The 18,222-nt window shown below is 58.2% G+C and overlaps 4 protein-coding genes across 12 annotated transcripts in view; 3 read left to right on the top strand and 1 right to left on the bottom strand.

Moving 5' to 3' along the window:
• Positions 1-10,732, top strand: part of DAG1 (dystroglycan 1) — a 50,149-nt gene extending 39,417 nt beyond the window's left edge. For all 6 annotated transcript variants that reach the window (XM_079317010.1, XM_079317012.1, XM_079317014.1 and 3 more), the window contains exon 3: positions 7,273-10,732. In XM_079317010.1, coding sequence (XP_079173136.1) covers positions 7,273-9,681 — 2,409 coding nt within the window. In that variant the 3' untranslated portion in view covers positions 9,682-10,732. The remainder of the gene's footprint in view (positions 1-7,272) is intronic.
• A 581-nt stretch (positions 10,733-11,313) lies between these two features.
• Positions 11,314-15,005, top strand: NICN1 (nicolin 1, tubulin polyglutamylase complex subunit). Of its 4 annotated transcripts, none has more exons than XM_079317026.1 (6): positions 11,314-11,517; positions 12,036-12,209; positions 12,501-12,614; positions 12,930-13,001; positions 14,427-14,531; positions 14,669-15,005. In XM_079317026.1, the coding sequence occupies exons 1-6, from the start codon at positions 11,353-11,355 to the stop codon at positions 14,708-14,710; spliced, it is 672 nt and encodes a 223-aa protein (XP_079173152.1). In that variant the 5' UTR covers positions 11,314-11,352; the 3' UTR covers positions 14,711-15,005. The 4 variants fall into 4 exon arrangements, with proteins under 4 accessions (XP_079173152.1, XP_079173154.1, XP_079173153.1 ...); XM_079317028.1 differs by lacking the exon at positions 11,314-11,517 and adding an exon at positions 11,743-11,887; XM_079317027.1 differs by lacking the exon at positions 11,314-11,517 and adding an exon at positions 11,784-11,903.
• A 22-nt stretch (positions 15,006-15,027) lies between these two features.
• AMT (aminomethyltransferase) lies at positions 15,028-17,207 on the top strand. Its single transcript, XM_079317019.1, has 8 exons — positions 15,028-15,441; positions 15,518-15,598; positions 15,707-15,838; positions 16,002-16,080; positions 16,194-16,339; positions 16,429-16,609; positions 16,721-16,876; positions 16,984-17,207. Exons 1-8 carry the CDS (start codon positions 15,034-15,036, stop codon positions 17,160-17,162), a joined length of 1,362 nt encoding a protein of 453 aa, XP_079173145.1. The 5' UTR covers positions 15,028-15,033; the 3' UTR covers positions 17,163-17,207.
• On the bottom strand, positions 17,203-18,174 carry TCTA (T cell leukemia translocation altered). Its single transcript, XM_079317030.1, has 2 exons — positions 17,772-18,174; positions 17,203-17,358 (listed from the first exon to the last, which is right to left on the bottom strand). Exons 1-2 carry the CDS (start codon positions 18,101-18,103, stop codon positions 17,316-17,318), a joined length of 375 nt encoding a protein of 124 aa, XP_079173156.1. The 5' UTR covers positions 18,104-18,174; the 3' UTR covers positions 17,203-17,315.
• Positions 18,175-18,222: the final 48 nt, after the last annotated feature.

The raw sequence follows: 18,222 nt of genomic DNA, 5'->3' as shown, positions 1-18,222 counted from the left end.
CCGACCAAACTTTTTTTTTAAAGCTGTTTGAGGCTTTTCCTGCCCCGTGCTCGCCCCCCGGACAAGGGATAAAGCAGGGTGTGGGCAGCCCATGCTGACCCTGGCCCTGGCGCGGGCGGGCTGTGCCTTCCCACTCCAACAATAAGGCTAAACAAACCCTTCCAAGCTGCTTGCATGCACCGATGAAAGGAGGATTTCTTGGGACACTCAATGTTTTGTAGTGACCTCCCAGTGAAACAGCTGTTGTGTTCCCTTGCCCAGGCAGAGTGGGACGCTGAATGGTGTCCTTATAGCCAACACAGAGGCGCATCTGGAAAAGAAGCTGTCATGGCAGGAGAATGCGAGGGTGGCATGAGCGGGGCGTAGCCGCACAGCCTGCACCGCGCGGAGCCATTTTACTGCTGGTAAAGAAGCTGGTCAGACAAAGCCCAGCTCGTGTGCAAGGCAGGCTGAGCCCTCAGCACAGCCCTACACCCACATCTGCAGAGAAGGGGGGCTGCTTTCTGTGCGTGAGGCTTCGCTCACTCCTTGAATGGCTGGAAAATGCAGATTAGCAGGAGAGACGTACGCTTCTCATTCAAGTTTTCATGAGCACATAAAAGCAGAGCAGCTACTTCCAGTAGCTTTGCTACCTGGTCCTTCAGAGGCTGAAATTTGAACCTGGAAGATCAGGGCCAGGGCCTGTGATGTGGCCTCTGCAAGCCTTATTGCCCTTAGATCAGCTTTCTAGGCTGGGTTTGATTTGTTTTTCCGAAGCAACAGCTTCAGTGTACGGAGACATACAGGAAAGACTTTTCAGGGCTTTGGCTGGGACCAGCCAAACTGTGGGGTTAGTTCAACCCTCCTGACCTACCTGTCCATAAAGGAAGCATCAACTACCAGCTCTTCTCATGTGTCTTTTGGCTCTGAACAGAGGTGGTGAGCTCCTGCTGGTAGTGAAGGTTTGGGTCACCAAGGCTGACGTACTTCTGAAAGCCAGCTGAGTCTCTGGGCTGTTTTTAGACTTCCAGAGGCAGAGGCATTTGTGTGAAGTGTCCTGGAGCAGCTTGGTTTTGTCCATGAGTTCCTGGGCCTTTTGTGCAAGGTACACAGCAGCCCAGAGGAGCAATGTCTGCTGGGGATATCCAAAAGCCCTGGCAGGTGTCGCAGTCTCTTCCACAGGGAAGCATCTGCCTTGCAAGTCCTACCTCTCGCTGTGCCAGCACATCTTCCCTTTCTGCAGCCTGAGCTTTCCCACAGCACAGCACTGCAGCAGCACCATAGCTGTGCCCAGTGAGCAGAAGGCTCTGAGAGGTGCCCATTCTCCTTGCACCACTATCTCTGGGCCTTGTGTTTCCAGCATGGCCTGTCTCATGGCCTGGTTTGCAGTTCTGTTGTGTTTGAGGAAAGGAGGTGGGCAGTGAGGTTGGAGGCTCTTTCACACCTCTCCCAGTTGCGCACAGGCCAACCTCCCTGGCAGGGAGCCTCTAAAGGTTCACAGCTTCATAGAATCGTAGGATATTCACAGTTAGAAAAGACCCACAAAGATCATCAAGTCCAAGCCCTGGCCCACCACAGAATAACATGGAAAATGGCCATGTGTCTGAAAGCATTGTCCAAACATTTGAACTCTGGCAGGCTCTAGCAGCTGTTGTGTGCTGAGGGTGTCCAGCTCCTGTCTGGCACCATCACATTCCATGACCCAGTGCAGCATGTCCCAGTGCTGGGGCTGTGGTTCCTGGGCAGCTTGGGCTGCAGGCACAGTGCAGCCTTTGTGCCAGGGGGAGTGCACCTGCCGGATCCAGGATGGATCCAGAGCCTGCCTCCCAATAAAAGGGAGCCTGCAGGCCCCATGCCCATCACTTATGACTGCAGTCTGGCTGTGCTCATTGCAGTGCCCACAGTTCCAGCAGCACTGTGGTGGATCTCAAACCAGTGTCCCTCCCCCAGGTTGTGTGGGTGAAGGCAATGGGAATCTGCCTGCCCATGAATCTCATTTGGGGCTGAGGCTGCCTGTTGCTTCTGCTGCCAGCCCTGCCCATGCTGCAGTGTTAGCAGGGGGTTAAGATGAAGCTTGGGCTTAAGCAAACAGCTTAGGCTTGACTCTCTGCAGTTATATTTGCATTTGAATTACATTTGAATTTCCATTTTCTTCCCCTGCCTGCTGGTTAATTGCTTGCAGAAGCCTGAGCCTGCAGACTTGGTGTGACACTGGCTGGGTCAGTGGGTTGGGCATAGCTCAGCTCACCTTCTGGAGGGCCTGGCTGGGATATTCCTCACTGCTGGCCATTTGTTTTGGGGTGATGCTGAAGGAGTCTGGCTACAGTAAATTGTCATCAGTAATTACACCCCAGATAAAACTGGCACAGGGTCTGTCTCTCAGCAGCTGCTGGACACAGGGAGGGGAATGGGGCAGTGGGAGAGCTGGCAGAGCTACAGGATTGTCCATGCTGACTGCCCAGAAGCAGACAAGGGGATCTTAGGACTGGTTTGGAAGGAGCCAAGTCACAGCTGCTGCTGCCCAGGTCTGTCAGCACAGATGGGGCAGGTCCCATCAGATCCTTCCAGGACTGAGAAGATTTCACCTGTGGCAGGATCCTGCTGTACCTATCTCCTGGCAGAGGGCTCACTGTCACCTTTTTGGGGGATTCATCAGGAGGAGGAGGACTAAATACCTGGAGGATTAAAGGGCACTCTTGAAGGCAAGAATGCAGTTTTTGCCTGAATTCCCTCGAGGCAGCAGTTTTCCTCACTGCTTCTTTGCTTATCTTTGTCTTGTTGGCTACAGGGCTTTAAGATCCAAGTTTAAAAAAACAAGTCAAACTGAGCTATCTTCTTTCATGAGCTGACTGCTCTTGGCTGGCCTAAAAATAACAGGCCATGTCTATTTGGAAGGATTTTGTGAACAAGGTCTTCAAAACCAGCCAGACCACTCAGTATGTATTTAAAATCACAGTCGTGGCTTATTTTTTAATCGTCTTCGATACACTGCCAGGCTTGTGTAATCTTTAGCTGATAAGCATTCATTTACAATTATCTCAAATAATGGAAAAACAAAGACAGCCTTTTTTTTTTTTTTTTAAACTTAGACAACTGAAGAGTTATTTTGAAACCAGACCCCTTGAGGGAAATGGCAGGGCTTAAGGCTGATATTACATACATAGAAAATTGGGAAACTTTTAACATGAAAACCAGAGATCCCAAATCATTAACTATGTGTAGCCTTTACAAACACCCCTTGAAGCAATATTTGAAGGAAACATTGCTAGAACAGAGTCCAGGTCTCCCTCCTCTCAGTTTTGCACCACTGCAAGCACAGCAGTGATGGTGGACAGGACAGATCCATGCCAAGGGCTCCGCTGGTCAGAGTTTGTTTAGGAGCAAGTTTTATCCATCATAATGACAGCTTTATTTATCTACTCTAATCTTTCTGGGCTCTTCCTTTGTCACATGAAACATTCATGATTCCTGCTATTAGGTCAGTTGTTGTGTTTAAGCAGTGCAGAGAGATTGAATGCCTGTGACTTGTTGCCTTCTCAAAGATTTCCCAGAGGAGGCACAGGTTTCACAGGAGTAATCCACATAAATTTGATTTTCTTAATCATCTCTTGCAGAGCCTTTAGAAACAGGCCACATCTCCTCACAGGCTGAATACAGCTGAGCTAGCTCAGCTCTTTTTAAATTGGGTTTAAGCGGGTTTATAAATGTTTTGCAACTGTAGCATCCCTGCTAGAACAAGTCATCCCAGTCAGTGATTGCCTGGCCTGTTTTTGTTTTTCAGGAGAGCCTAGTTTTTGGTGTGAATCTGTCTGGCTGCAGTTTCCTTTTCTAGCATGGGCCCTACATGTAAACTGTAGGTTAAAAAAGATTTTTCAAGCAGAAATATTCAGACTGTCCTGTGCCTCCCTCACCATCACTTCTGTGTGTGGGGTCAGCCACCTTTCTGAAGTGTCAGAAGTAGGAGCAGACATGACTGAAGGAAGAATCACTTTGTGACTGGGTAAAGTTCTGCTGCTTGTAGGTCTCAAGTCATGCCAGTACCCAGGGAGGAGGCAGCAGCAGCAAACCTGACTCTCAGGAAAGCTGCGTGGAGTGTGTGATCCTGTAATTAAGGGCTTTTGCAGAGTGCACAGAAGGGGAAGATTTGTTCCAAGTGTAGCCTAAAATTACACATTCAGAGTGAATTTAACCACTCACTATTAAAGTTTTTATTCTTCTTGATTGTGTAAGCCTCAGTAATGCTGTGGCTTTGTCCTGGCTCCCTGTGTTTCTGTTCCTTAAGTGTGCTCAGCTCAGCCCTCCATCCTCCACAATGGGCAGCTTACTGGCTAATTTTGGCACAAGAGGATAAAGACTGGGACCATCCATCTCCTGTAAATACTGCTGTAAATGCTTTATTACACTGGGCAATATCCTGGAATCTCAGTTTTTAGAGGGTGTGAGGAAATGACACTTTTTTAAAGGAAGACAGGGGCAGGTCAGTGCTTCTGGCTGGGCAGGAGCAGACAATGCCTTTGTTCTCTCTTGGCAGAAGAAATGCCAAGGAAGGACAATTCACTCCTTTGTTCCTGCAAGAGTGAGGCTTGGCTCCCTGTGCCCAGCTCAGGTGAAGGGCTGCCTTTCCTTTGGGGTGTCTGGGCTAAAAAGCAGCTCCTGTTCTTGCAGTGGAGGAGGAGTGAACTCAGCCACAGCCCTGCCAAAACCCCCTGTCCTCTGCCAGACACGTGGGTACACGGCAGGGCCCAGGGGAGGGCTGCTCACATGCTGGTGCCTGGTGGCATATGCTGAGGTGTAGGGCCCTTGGGACAGCTTCCTCCAGCTGTTTTAAGCAGGAATTTGAATTTTCTGGGATACTGCTGGTGAGGAGTTAACTAAAGCTGTGCTGAGAGCTTTAAACTCTGCTCTATAAGCTCTGCCCAGCGTGTGGCTCATGTGTTCTCCAGCTTGTCCAGGCTGGCTGAAAGTGGGGCTGGTCCTTCAGAGAGGAGAGGAACGAGGGTGTTGCCTGCACGATCACGGCTGAAACCCTCTGCAACTCTTGCACAAAAGCTTTTTTGTGCTGCTCTTGCCAGAAGACTTTTGGGTCCTGTGTTATTCTGGCAGAGCTGTGCATCCAGTCCCTTCAGTGTGCTGAAACCCACAGGGTGCTGCCTGAATCCTGCCTGCAGCCAGGCAGTGGGAGTGGCACCCAGGACTCACAGTGTGCCCAGCCCTGCACCACCAGACATCATTCCTTGTCCGTCCTGGGGTTTTCCCCAGCAGGACCTGCAGTCTGGCCAGTCCAGCCCCAGCTCTGCACCTTCTGCTGGATGCAGGAATGCCCCTGCCAGGCAGGTTTCCTTGCAAAGCTCCTCTCTCAGCTTGGCATTTGGGTAAATTATGAAACACATACAAACTTTACAGAACTGCTGAGAACCAAAGCACCCTTTCAGGAGGAGAGCTAGAGCCTGGCTCTGTGTTGGACTGCAGTGAGCCCAGACCCTGGACCAGGCTGCTAAATGTGTCTCCGTGAGCCCCAAAGCATCCTGTTTGCTCAAGGGAAATGACTGTGGAGTTCTGGAAAGCCCAGCCAGGGCACTTGCCAAATGCCCCCGGGCCTGAGAGGTGAGGAAGCTCAGGTTACTCACTCTGGAGTTCATACAGACTGGGAAATGTCACAGCCCACCGAGCTGGCAGCCTCACTCTGTAGGTGTAGAAGAAGGGAAGGCAACCTTGCCCTTGATCAGTCAGAGTTGTACTGAATACCAAAGAAGAGGAATAGCTTTGCCCTTAATGGGTCGCATCTGACTAATAAAGTGTAGTAAAAGGGATGGATTGACTGGTCAGGGGGATCCTGGAGGAAGAGGACCCTGAGGAGGTAGAGGAGCCCTGAGGAAGAAGGAACCATCCAGAGAGACACAAAGAAGAACAAAACAAGGAAGAGTTACTGCTGTAAAAGATCTGCTGTGAGGTCCGTCTGGGTCTGATGGTTTCAGAGCCTGCTGTTGGAGCCTGCAGCCATAGCTGAGTTGGGTGAAAGCCTGGGGCAGAGTGTGCAAACCAATACTTGCAGTCATAGTCCAGCAGGAGATAGCCAGCAGTCAGAGTCTGCAGCTGGACCCTACAGCAGGAGCTTGCTGTAGTCAGAGTCAGGATGGCTAGGCTGTAAAAGAAGAATAAACTGTGTCCCATTTCACGTTGTTAGATGAAAGTCTGGCTCATTTCTACCCCTAGTGAAAGGTCTGCTGCAACATCACCTCTTCCACTGTGCAGCCCGAGCTGTGCTGCTGTAGAGCAGAGGGATGGCAGCTGCCAGGAACTGGGGGGGGGTTTGGGGGCTTGCATCCACCTTCAGCTACAACCCAGGGCAGGAGACAGAGTCCCAAGGGCTGGAAGAGGTAGTAAAGAGTGTGTCGGTGTCCTGAGGTGCCTGTGTTCTGAGACAAAGCCTTCCCTTGCAGCAGCAAGTTATTATGTGAAAGTTAAATCCTTTTTTATCTAGCCTGGGGGTGAAGCCAGGCTGACTTGCTGTCCTGTGTCATGCTCAGCAATTCTCCAACCCATGTGCAACCATCCCTGCCTGCCCACACTGGCCATTACATTGGGTCTGCTCCCTTCCTTTATTCTCTGCTGCTGTTCCTTTGGCAGAGCAGGACAACACCACATAGCTCCCAGGATTTTCTGCTGCTTGTTGAGAGCTGGTGTGCTCCAGGCAGGCTAGGGACTCAGAACCATACTTGGCCGGCTTCCAGCCCCTCTGGGTCATCCTGACTCTGGGGACAGTGGGACAAGCTGAAAGTAAGTGGAAAAAATACATGTTCTGCTGAGCTGCTGGAACAGTGGGCTTGATGTATGTAGGGTGAGCAGGGTGTAATGGGGTGAGGAAAGGAGGAAGATGGCCAAGCTGGGAGAGGAAGAAGTGGGAAGAGGGCTGTTGTTGGATCAGCTCTGCTTTCATCTCAGCTTTGTCACTGTCCCCATGACGTAAACTCCCCGTCTGCCCTCGGAGAAAATGAACCACTTGTGCTTGGCAGTTGCACAGCAAGTGTTGGAGCACTTGCAGGCGAGGGGGCCTTGTGGGACTTTATGACCTCTTGTGGCTCTTAAGCTCTGGGTCTAGGGCACCCTGCAGAACTCTTCCTTTCCAACACGTGGAAGAGGAAGCAAAGGCTGACGTGCTCTGGCCAGGATGTTCCTTCCCCAGTTGTTACACTTCAGATTTTTTTCTTTAATCCTTGAAATTAAACATTACTACTGATAGAACCTGTCATAATGCTGTACTTCTAAAAGTTTTTTTTTGTTGTTGTTTGGTAGATCTCGGAAGCTGGGAAGGACTCCTTGCCTTCTTGGTTGCACTGGAATGCAGAGAGCAGCTCCCTGGAAGGGCTGCCCCTTGACACGGACAAGGGTGTCCACTACATCTCGGTGACCACTCTGCAGCCCTTCCCGAACGGGAGCTACGTCCCACAGACCACAAATGTGTTCTCTGTTGAGGTGCATCAAGAAGACCACAGCGAGCCTCAGTCAGTGCGAGCGGCTGTCCAGGACACGGGGGACACCGCGCCCTTCGTGTGCGGCGCCGAAGAGCCCGTCACCATCCTCACTGTCATTCTGGATGCCGACTTAACGAAAATGACACCAAAGCAGAGGATTGAACTCTTAAACAGAATGAGAAGCTTTTCAGATGTGGAACTTCACAACATGAAGTTGGTTCCTGTTGTAAATAACAGACTCTTTGACATGTCAGCCTTCATGGCTGGACCAGGAAATGCAAAGAAGGTGGTGGAAAACGGGGCCTTACTCTCATGGAAACTGGGATGTTCCCTGAGCCAAAACAGTGTCCCCAACATCAGCAAGGTGGAGGCTCCAGCTAAGGAAGGAACCATGTCTGCCCGCCTTGGCTACCCTGTTGTTGGCTGGCACATTGCTAACAAGAAACCTCACCTCCCAAAGAGGATGCGGCGTCAGATCAACGCCACCCCTACGCCTTTGACTGCCATCGGGCCGCCCACCACTGCTGCACAGGAGCCACCCACCAGGATTGTCCCCACCCCAACGTCCCCTGCCATCGCGCCTCCCACAGAGACAATGGCTCCCCCTGTCCGGGAGCCCATTCCGCTGCCAAGGAAGCCGACGGTCACCATCAGAACGAGAGGCCCCATTGTCCAGACGCCGACGCTGGGGCCCATCCAGCCGACCCGGGTAGCAGAGGGCACGGGCACGGCCTTGGTGCCGATTCGCCCCACCATGCCCGGGTACATAGAGCCCACGGCAGTGATCACACCTCCCTCAACCACCACCAAGAAACCCAGAGTCTCCACCCTGAAGCCGGCCACACCGTCCACCACGGATTCCTCCACAGCCATAACGCGAAGGCCGACTCGAAGGCCCAAAACGCCCCGTCCCACAAAGCCTCCCAGCACAACCAGATCCCCCATCTCCAAGCTGACCACGGCCTCTCCGCCGTCCCGCGTGCGCACCACGGCCAGCGGGCTGCCCCGGCCCTGGGAGCCCAACGAGCCGCCCAAGCTGACCAACCACATCGACAGGGTCGATGCCTGGGAGGGCACCTACTTCGAGGTTAAGATACCGTCAGATACCTTCTACGACAAGGAAGACACCACCACTGACAAGCTGCAGCTGACCTTGAAACTGAAGGAGCAGCAGATGATCGAGGAGAATTCGTGGGTGCAGTTCAACAGCACCAGCCAGCTCATGTATGGCATGCCAGACCACAACCACATCGGGAAGCACGAGTACTTCATGTATGCCACCGACAAGGGCGGGCTTTTTGCCGTGGATGCTTTTGAAATCCACGTCCACAAACACCCACATGGGGACAAGTCTCCAGTGAAGTTCAAGGCCAGGCTGGAAGGGGACCATAATGCAGTGGTGAATGACATCCATAAGAAGATTATGCTGGTGAAGAAGCTGGCTCTGGCATTCGGCGACAGGAACAGCAGCACAATCACAGTGCAGGACATCAGCAAAGGCTCCATCATAGTGGAGTGGACCAACAACACACTGCCCCTGGAGCCTTGCCCTCGGGAGCAGATCCGGACTTTGAGCAAAAAGATTGCAGATGACTCCGGCAGGCCGAGCGCAGCTTTCTCCAATGTCCTGCAGCCTGAGTTCAAACCTCTGAACGTGTCTGTGGTTGGTTCCGGCAGCTGCAGGCACATCCAGTTTGTCCCCGTGACCAAGGATGGCAGGGTGATCTCAGAGGCGACGCCAACGGTGGCAGCAGGCAAAGACCCTGAGAAGAGCAGCGAGGATGATGTGTACCTGCACACCGTCATCCCTGCCGTAGTGGTGGCTGCCATCCTGCTCGTGGCTGGCATCATTGCCATGATCTGCTACCGCAAGAAGAGGAAAGGCAAGCTGACCATCGAAGACCAGGCCACCTTCATAAAGAAAGGCGTGCCCATCATCTTCGCCGACGAGCTGGACGACTCCAAGCCCCCACCGTCCTCCAGCATGCCCCTCATCCTCCAGGAGGAGAAAGCCCCACTGCCCCCTCCAGAGTACCCCAACCAGAGCATGCCAGAGACCACGCCGCTCAACCAGGACACCATCGGGGAGTACACGCCGCTGCGGGACGAGGACCCCAACGCGCCGCCCTACCAGCCTCCCCCCCCCTTCACTGCACCCATGGAGGGGAAAGGCTCCCGCCCGAAGAACATGACCCCGTACAGGTCCCCACCGCCCTACGTGCCCCCTTAACAAATGGGAGGCTCTCGGGGGAGAAGGGGCCTCCAGCTCCACACCGGTGCTGTCTGTGGGCCGGCAGCCCCCTCGCCAGCCGGGAACACAAACCCAGCCCGCTCCCCAGCAGGCTCTCCCCGGCTGCGCCCGCTGCACCGGAGCGCTCGCGGGACTCGGGGGGACACTTGTTTTATTTTTGCCTAACAAGCTTTGGTTTTATTTTATTCATAGAAAAAAAATTTCTCGGCTCAAAGACGCCTTCCCGGCGGCTGGGCTGCGGCCGGGGCCGGGGTGGGCGGGGAGGGGGGGTCGGGACGGGTCGGGCCGGGTCGGGAGGAGCAGGCAGCACTGGGGTAGCACTCTGGGTCTCCGCTGTTTGCCTTTAACACTAACTGTACTGTTTTTTCTATTCACGTGTGTCTAGCTACAGGACGTAACATGAAAGGTAGCCTAAAAATAATTAAATTCAAGGGACTTTCTGAAGTCGATGGTTTAAGTTTTTACATTTAATCTGCTGTTTACCTAAACTGGGATGTGTAGTTTTTGGGGAGGGGGAGGGCAGTGCTGTGCTGCAGGCGAGCTCCACAGGCTGGTCAGAGGAGCCAGCCAGCCTCCTCCTCCTCCTCCTCCTCTTGGGATGGATCAGCTTCTTGGTTCGGGGTTTGATTATTTTATCATTTCTATTTTATTTTTAATCAAAGAAATCCTATCTTTCTCACGCATCATAAAATAGTGATGAGCTGGGTCAGCCAGGCCTGGGGTGCCCATGGCTGAGCAGGGGGTGCATCGCTGTGTTGGCGAATGCTCACCGAAGGATGAGCTGAGCCCTGTGCCACAACGACTTCTCTGCTTCCCAGCGAGCACCAGGGTTGAAGGGGTCGATTTTCAGCAAAACTCCCACCCCGTGGGGTGTTTTGATGAGAGTAGGGTGTGTTCTCTGTCCCGGCTGCTCCTTGGGACTGTGCAGGAATGGCCTCGCTGGCCTCACGCCGGCACTCCAGCCTGGACACTGTTGGAAAAGATTCAAAAATTAAAAAAAAAATAAAAAATAAAAAGAAAAGAAAAAAGAGAGCCAGGAATAGTTAATAGTTAAAAAAAAAAAAATCGGTGAACTCTCAAATCTAATTTTTTACTAAATTTTTGATACAGACTCCGATTGTTTTATTAAAAAAAAAAAGACTTACAAACCGGTGTCCGGCTGCCAGCAGTTTGTACGGGCTCAGCCCCCTCGGGCCGGCCCCGGGGGACCCGCCACGGTACTGGTACCGTACCCATCTCCTTTGTTCCGAACCCAGACATTCCCAGCCGGGATTTGCCCGTGTGCGCCCCGCGTGGAGGGCTGACCCCACACACCGGGGCCGGACCCGCCGCTTCACTCCGGGAAGGCGCTGCCCGGGCGCCGGGGTGGCCCCGGGAGGGCAGCGGGAGGGTGCTCAACCCTCGGCTCCGGTCTCGGTGCCGCGGGGCGATGTCCTCGCCGTACGAAAAATAAACCCGCCCGGGGATGCCGGTGCGGGGGATGCCCGGCCCCGGTGCGGGGGATGCCCGCAGCCATCGCGCTCCCGTTCCGCCGTGCCGGGGCCGCCCCGGGGCGGTGGCGGAGCGGCGGCGCCCCCTGCCGGTGCCCGCGGGCGGTGACGCCATCCCCGGCCCGGCCCCGCCCCGGAGCGGCGGCCGCGCGGCGCCGCCATGTCGGGAGCGGCGGGGCCGGGTCCGCCCGCCGGGCCGGACCGCTCCCCGCTGCCCTGCGCCCCCCGCCCCGCCGCCCCGCTCCAGCTGGCCGGGGGGGCCGAGCCCGCACGGCCCGGCGTCGCCGTCATCGACCTCCGCTTCCCCCGTGGCGCTGCCGCCGACGTGAGTGCGGCCGCGCCCGCCGCGGTACCGGCGGGGAGCGGGGGGTACCGGGGTGGGCCCGCGGAGTCACGGGGGGATGCCGGGGGCGGTACCGGCGGGGCTGTGCCGGGGTGGTCCCGGGGAAGGACGGGCCATGCCGCGGCCGGTGCAGGGGGACTGTCGGGGCTGGGTGCGGTGTCGGTCCCGGGGCAGGGCGCGGGGGATGGCGGGGCCGCTGTGGGGAGAAGCCGGGGGCGATCCCGGGGCAGAGCGATGCCGGGGGCGGTGCCGGTAACGGGTGCATGCCTGTGCTGGGGTACCACCCTTACCGATGCAGTCAGTGCCCGTCCCAGCAGAGTGGAAGATGCCGGTGCGGGGCTGTGCTAGTGCTGTATGGGGACGTGCCGGTCCCGGTATGGCAGGGGGATTGCCGGTGCCCGTCCCAGTGCTGCGGGGAGGATGCCGATCTCGGTGTCGGGGCGGATTCTGTGTGGCTATGGGGGGATGCCGTTGTGGGGCTGAGGTCGCCGGTCCCTCAGGTGCAGGAGATCGTGTTCAGGAACTTCTACACGGCGTTCCTGAGCGTGCGGGTGCAGCGGCCCGGCCCCAGCGGGTCCCGGCGCTGGGTGACCTGCCTGCGGGACCTGTGCCTGATGCCTTGCCCACACACCGAGGAGGGTTCCCAGGACTACTTCTGCCTCCGCCGGCACCAGGTCAGCGTGTCCAGATGGGATCGTGGAATCCCCCACCTCTCTGGGGCTCACCCCTCTTCACACACGCCCCAGGATGGCTCCCGGTCCAGGGGTCTGGTGCCGATGTCCCACTGACCCCCATGGCTGCGAGGGTCCCTGTGCCCCACTCAGCCCAGCCAGCCCTCAGGGGACAATGCTTCCCCCAGGCTTCTTCCATCTGGGGTGGCTTGGGTGGTTTGGGAGGATAGCCCAAAAGCTGTCCCCAGTCAGTGCCAGCCCCTGTGGTTACACTCCCTGACCCTTGCCCTGCAGATGCTGTGTGATGTGGACCAGGTGACCGCAATGCGATTCATCCTGCGACAGCCCTCCCCAGTCTGGCTCCACTTCACCATCGAGGACCTGCAGATTTTCCCCCCTGGACAGAAGGTGAGCAGGTGCCAGAACTACCCACTGCCAGGCATGGCCACTCTCCCCAGCTCTATACCTGGCATTTCCCACTGCAGCCCTTGGGAGCACACACGGGGATGTGTGTCCAAGTCCTTGTCCTTTGCTGGGGTACTTGGGACCCACTTGTGCTCTTGTGGTGCTGAGAAAGGGACTGCTCCAACAACCAGTCAAAACACAGTGACACTTCCATAGCAGCATCACTAGGGGCAGGCTCTAAGGTCCAGCATGCTGCTTGGTCTAAAGGATGGCGATAGCATTAGGAACACCCTGTGTGACCTTCTGGGTCTGTTTCAGAGTCCACAAAAGGATTTTCCCTCCTGGCTCTCCCAGCTGACCCCTCCGGAGCAGCCAGCCAGTCTGCACGGGGTGAGTAATCACTGCTGAAGTACTGGGGGAAGGAGGGACTTCTGTGGGGGTCCAGCCATGAGCATTCCTCGGGAGGCTGCCAGCTCCATGCCTGCCTTGTTGACTCCAGGCTTTCACCAGGAATAGCTGTGGAGCCCTGAAATAACCCGCTTTGTGCTGGAAGTAGTTTGCAGTGCTAAGAAGAAAACTATCTCCATGGGGATGTGCTATTTGAATTAATACTTAAGTCTGGGGACAGAAACATCCCCAAGGGAGAAGTGGGTGCGCAGTGTCATTCAGCCGACAGGTAGGATGCAATGGGATGGGGACAGGAGCAAGAACATCCCCATGGGTGCAGTGGGTGCACAGCATGTTTCAGTGGCAGGTGGGATGTGTGGTAACAGGGACAGGGACGTCACTGTGGGAGCAGTGGGTGCACAGCATCGCTCAGGAGTGAGTGGAGTCGTGTGGGGACAGGGCTGGTTCCCAGCACTTTGCAGAGGATATGCTCTGGGGAATATGTTGTCCAGCCAGGATGGCATGCAGGCAGAGGACCATCACAGCCATGGCATACATTTACAGATTTCCAGCCACATCTGCATGGCTGGTGGCCTTTGGTGGGCAAAGTCCAGGCAGAGCAGGGCCAGGATGGGAGCTGGCTCGCCCATGGGAACCTGCTGAATCAACTGGAGGTGCTGCCTGCAGGAGGGTGGCACATTGTCCACACCTGTGGGGCAGTTCTGCTACTGGGCTTCCAAACTACAGTGGTCACCCTGCACCAGAAGTGAGGCTACTGTTCCCAATTCTGGCCCAGCTGTGTGACAGTTTGGGCGGGGCACCCAGGTCCCTTGCTGCTTGCTTGGATCAGGTTCCCCTTGGCAAGGAGTATCTGGGGCAGATGCCAGAGGTTGCTCTGAGATTGCCTCTTCCCAGCATTGCCATGAGGCACTGCTCAGCCCCTCAGTGACACAGCTGTGCCCCTGTGAGAGTTGTGCCCCAGCCAGGAAGGCTGCTACTGTGCCCAGGGGTCCCTGGTTAAAGGTCCCTGGGGTGAACATGCTGACGTGTGCCCAGGATTCTGCACTCAAGCCCAGGGAGCATCACATAGTGAGGCTGTTGGGAAACTCCGGACTGCGTGATTAGGTTTTTAATCATTAGCCAGCAAACAGCTTTCTGTCCTCATCCTGGCCACCTGCCAGCAGAGATGGGCTGTGCCAGTACCACAGCACCCAGGGATCAGGGTCATTTACCCATGTCCCCAGTGGTTTGTTTTCCGAGAGAGGGGCCCTGCTCACCTCACGTTGGGAAACCACCAGCAGGTCAGGAACGTGGGCAGCATCATGTGCTGGCTCCCTGGGAGGCACAGCCATCCAGCCACATCACTGCCCAAACCCAGGGTCATCCAGCCCATCCACTCTCCACAGCATTGTGCCCACTTCTTTCCAGGAGCTCCCAGATCCGGAGAAGGTGTCGACAGAGGTCCAGCAAATGTGGGTGCTGACAGAGGTGATCCGGGCTCGCCAGGCAGCTGCCCGCATCGGGCGCTTTGACGTGAGTCCCAGCACCCTGTGACAGGGACCCCGGCCTTGCCACATGGCTCAGGAGCCCTCCCAGAGGGGCTGCTCCCAGCAAGATGGGGCTGGAGTATCCCAGCAGTGCTGTGCAGTGACAGTTGCTCTCTTCTTCAGGTGGATGGCTGCTACGATGTCAACCTGCTTTCCTACACCTGAACCCACTGGTGCTGGTGCCAGCTGGGGAGAAATGCCCCTTCCGTGCTTCGGGGACTGAGTGGACTCCTGCATTCCCGCCTCGGCTACTGACCCCGTGGGGGTCCTAAGCCCTCCCTGTGCCCCTTCCCTGACTCCCTCTGTGCTGCCCAGCAGTGACGGGCAGCGCTGCCACTCCAGAGACCCCTGTGAGCCTCTCCTGTCCCGTGGGCAGAGCCCGGACACTGCAAAGGGGTGCAGGGGAACCGAGGAGCGCGGGGCTGCTGGAGGGATCACCACTAAAAGCTGCTACGTTGGCCCTGCCTGTGCTCGCCTGTCTCTGGGGGATGGGGTGGCCGTGCCGGCGGCCCCGGGGAGGCGGTGCCGAGGGCGGGCCGGGCCGGGGGCGGGGGCCGGGGCCAGGGCCGGGCGGACTCCATGTCCCAGGCGCCCCGGGGCCGGTCCGAGCTGTGCCGGGAGGCCGGAGGAAGAGGAAGATGCTGCGGGCGGGCTGCCGTGCCGCGCTGCCCCGCCGGCCCCCGGGCTCGGCGCCGCGGAGAGGGGCCGGGGGGGCCGGGGCCGGGGAGGAGGGGCTGAAGCAGACGCCGCTGGATGCCCTGCACCGGGCCCGCGGCGGGAGGATGGTGCCGTTCGCCGGCTGGACCCTTCCGCTGCACTACGGACAGGGTCACCTCCAGTCACACCTGCACACCCGCCGCCACTGTTCCCTCTTCGACGTCTCCCACATGCTGCAGGTAGCGGGGTCGGGATGAGGGGCCGAGGACAGGGGGGTACCCGCATCACCTCACAACCCCCCCCGGCCCCTTGCAGACCCTGGTGTACGGCCGGGACCGCGTCAGGTTCATGGAGAGCCTGGTAGTGGGGGATATCGCCGAGTTGAAGCCAGGACAGGTACGGGCACTGGGCGGGCACAGAGCATCCAGTGGGGTCAGAGGTCCCTGGGATGCCCTGAGAGGGACCAAGCAGCCTGCCCATGCTTCTGTGGGCCGTGTCCCGCAGGGCACCCTGACGCTGCTCACCAACGAGAAGGGCGGCATCACGGACGACCTCATCGTCACAAACACGTCAGAAGATCACCTCTACGTGGTGTCCAACGCCGCCTGTGCTGACAAGGACTTGGGCATCTTGAGGGTATGGGGCTGCTTGAGCCTCGCGGGAGGTGGGGACACGCGGTGGGAATAAGTCCTTCTGCCTTTTGGTGACACCCGTGTTGCGTGGGGCGAGGTGGCCGTGGCCACGTGTGGGGCTGGCACTGGCCAGGCCCCCGTGGTAGCAGCCCCTGTCACCCTGGCAGGACAGAGCGGCGCAGCTGCAGGCCACCGGCAGTGACGTACACGTGGAGGTGTCAGACAATGCGCTGCTGGCTCTGCAAGGTAGTGGGGGCCCCACGTGGGCCTGCCCTGCTCCTGGTCTCTCCCGGGGAGTGTCACTGCCCCCCCCACCTACCCCCCTTCCCTGGCTGTCATCCAGCCACCTGCCTCCCCAGGTCCCTCCATGGCACGGGTTCTGCAGGCAGGGCTGTCGGATGACCTGGCCAAGCTCTCCTTTATGAATAGCATCACCACAACCGTCTTCGGCGTGCCGGGCTGCCGGGTCACGCGCTGTGGTTACACCGGCGAGGATGGTGTGGAGGTACCCAGGGCACTGCGCCAGCATCCGCACCGCGGTACCAATGCAGGGGAGGGCCGTGCCCCACTGACCCTGCCCATGTCCTACCGTAGATCTCAGTGCCTGCAGCACGGGCGGTGGAGCTGGCCGAGAAGCTCCTGGGTGTCCCTGATGTGTGGCTAGCAGGGCTGGCAGCCAGGGACAGCCTGCGCCTGGAGGCCGGGCTCTGCCTCTATGGCAATGATATCGACGAGACTGTCACTCCTGCCGAGGCCGGGCTGATGTGGACCTTGGGTAGGTCCACCTCCACCTCCTACTTGGGGCAGGCACAGCAGCAAGGTGTCCCCAGTGGGTACAAGGGGACCAGACAGGCATCACCGACCTTCACCCATCTCTGCCCTGCAGGGAAGCGCCGGCGTGTGGCCATGGACTTCCCTGGTGCTGCTGCCATCATGGCTCAAGTGAAAGAGAAGCCAAGGCGCAGGCGGGTGGGGCTGACATCAGTGGGACCCGCCATCCGGCCCCACATGGCCATCCTGGGCCCCGAAGGCAGGCCTGTGGGTAGGTGGGGGCAGTGGGGCTGGCATGGGCACAATCCTGAGCTGTGGCCATGGCATGGACAGGAGCTGGCCAGGCCCTGCTCACCTCCCCATATCCTCACATCCCAGGCACAGTGACCAGCGGATGTCCCTCGCCCTGCCTGGGCAAGAACATCGCCATGGGCTACGTGGAGGCAGCGCACAGCCGGCCCGGCACCAAGCTCACCGTCGAGGTGCGGAAGAAGCAGCACCCTGCTGTCATCACCAAGATGCCCTTCGTGCCCACCCAGTACTACATGGCCAAGTGAGGCCAGTACATGGGCACAGTGCCCCAATAAACACCCTGTCCCTTTCCCCAGCCTCCTGTCTGGTGATGGTGGCAGTGCCAAAACAAGGAGCAGCAGATGGGCACAAGCACTTTAATGGTGTTGGCAGTACCCAGCTGGCGGTCATGGTGCTGCTCACTCCCGGTGTGTCTTCATGGGCTCTGCTGCCAGGCCATCCCTGCAAGAGAGAGGCAGCGTGAGCATGGCTGGGGCAGCACCGAGCACGGCACCCCAGCACTGAGGCAGGCACCAGGCTGTGTGGGGTGGGCAGGGCTGGGGGCACTTAATAGAGCTTACTGCTCTGGGGTGCAGTTGTGGAGGGGGAGGCACAGCTTGGGGGACACTTGTCAGAAGCCACAGCTGGGGGGGGCTAACCGGGGCCGGTGTCCCAGAGGCCCCATCTGGACCATACTGGGCAAGTGGGCAGTCACTGGACTGTACTGGTGCAGGGGTGCAGCTGGGGGGAAGCTCACTGGGGGGCACTGGGCTGCGCTCCGAGAGCGCTGGCCGGACGCCGGGGAAACCGGGCAGGCGCGCGGGGGGTCAGCGGGGAAATAATCGGTTTTGGGCCCGGTAGCAGTCGGGACTCACCGGGGCGGGCAGTGCCGCTCGGCGGCGCCGTTGCGTCCCGCCGGGCTGGCGGGGGACAGGGAGTGCGCGCGGGGCCGGGAGGGCGAGGCCCCAGAAGCGGTGCCGGGGGAGCGGCGGCCGGCGGGGCCGGTCCGGTAGCAGAGCGCGGCCACCGCCCCTCCGTAGGCGCGCCAGGCCAGGCGGACGCCCAGCAGGCTGATGCCCAGCCAGAGCAGCAGCAGCTGGCACAGCACGGCCCGCACGTCCTGTGCTGCCCAGTCGGCCGCCAGCTCCCGGCCCAGCGCGGCCAGCGCCCGCCACGGCGGCTGCCAGCCCGCTGCCACCGCCGCCATGGCCGCGGGGTACCGGGGGCGAGGCTGCCGGAGGGGGCGGGGTCTCTGCCCGCCTGCCCGCCCTCACCGTCGCCACAGAGCGGCACCGGGGGCGGGGCCTCTGCTCGCCTGCCCGCCCT

The sequence above is a fragment of the Erithacus rubecula genome (assembly GCF_903797595.1).
Source record: "Erithacus rubecula genome assembly, chromosome: 13".
Taxonomy (NCBI): Eukaryota; Metazoa; Chordata; class Aves; order Passeriformes; family Muscicapidae; genus Erithacus; species Erithacus rubecula.
Note: the sequence above shows the minus strand (reverse complement) of the source record. Positions and strands in the feature narration are given on the sequence as shown.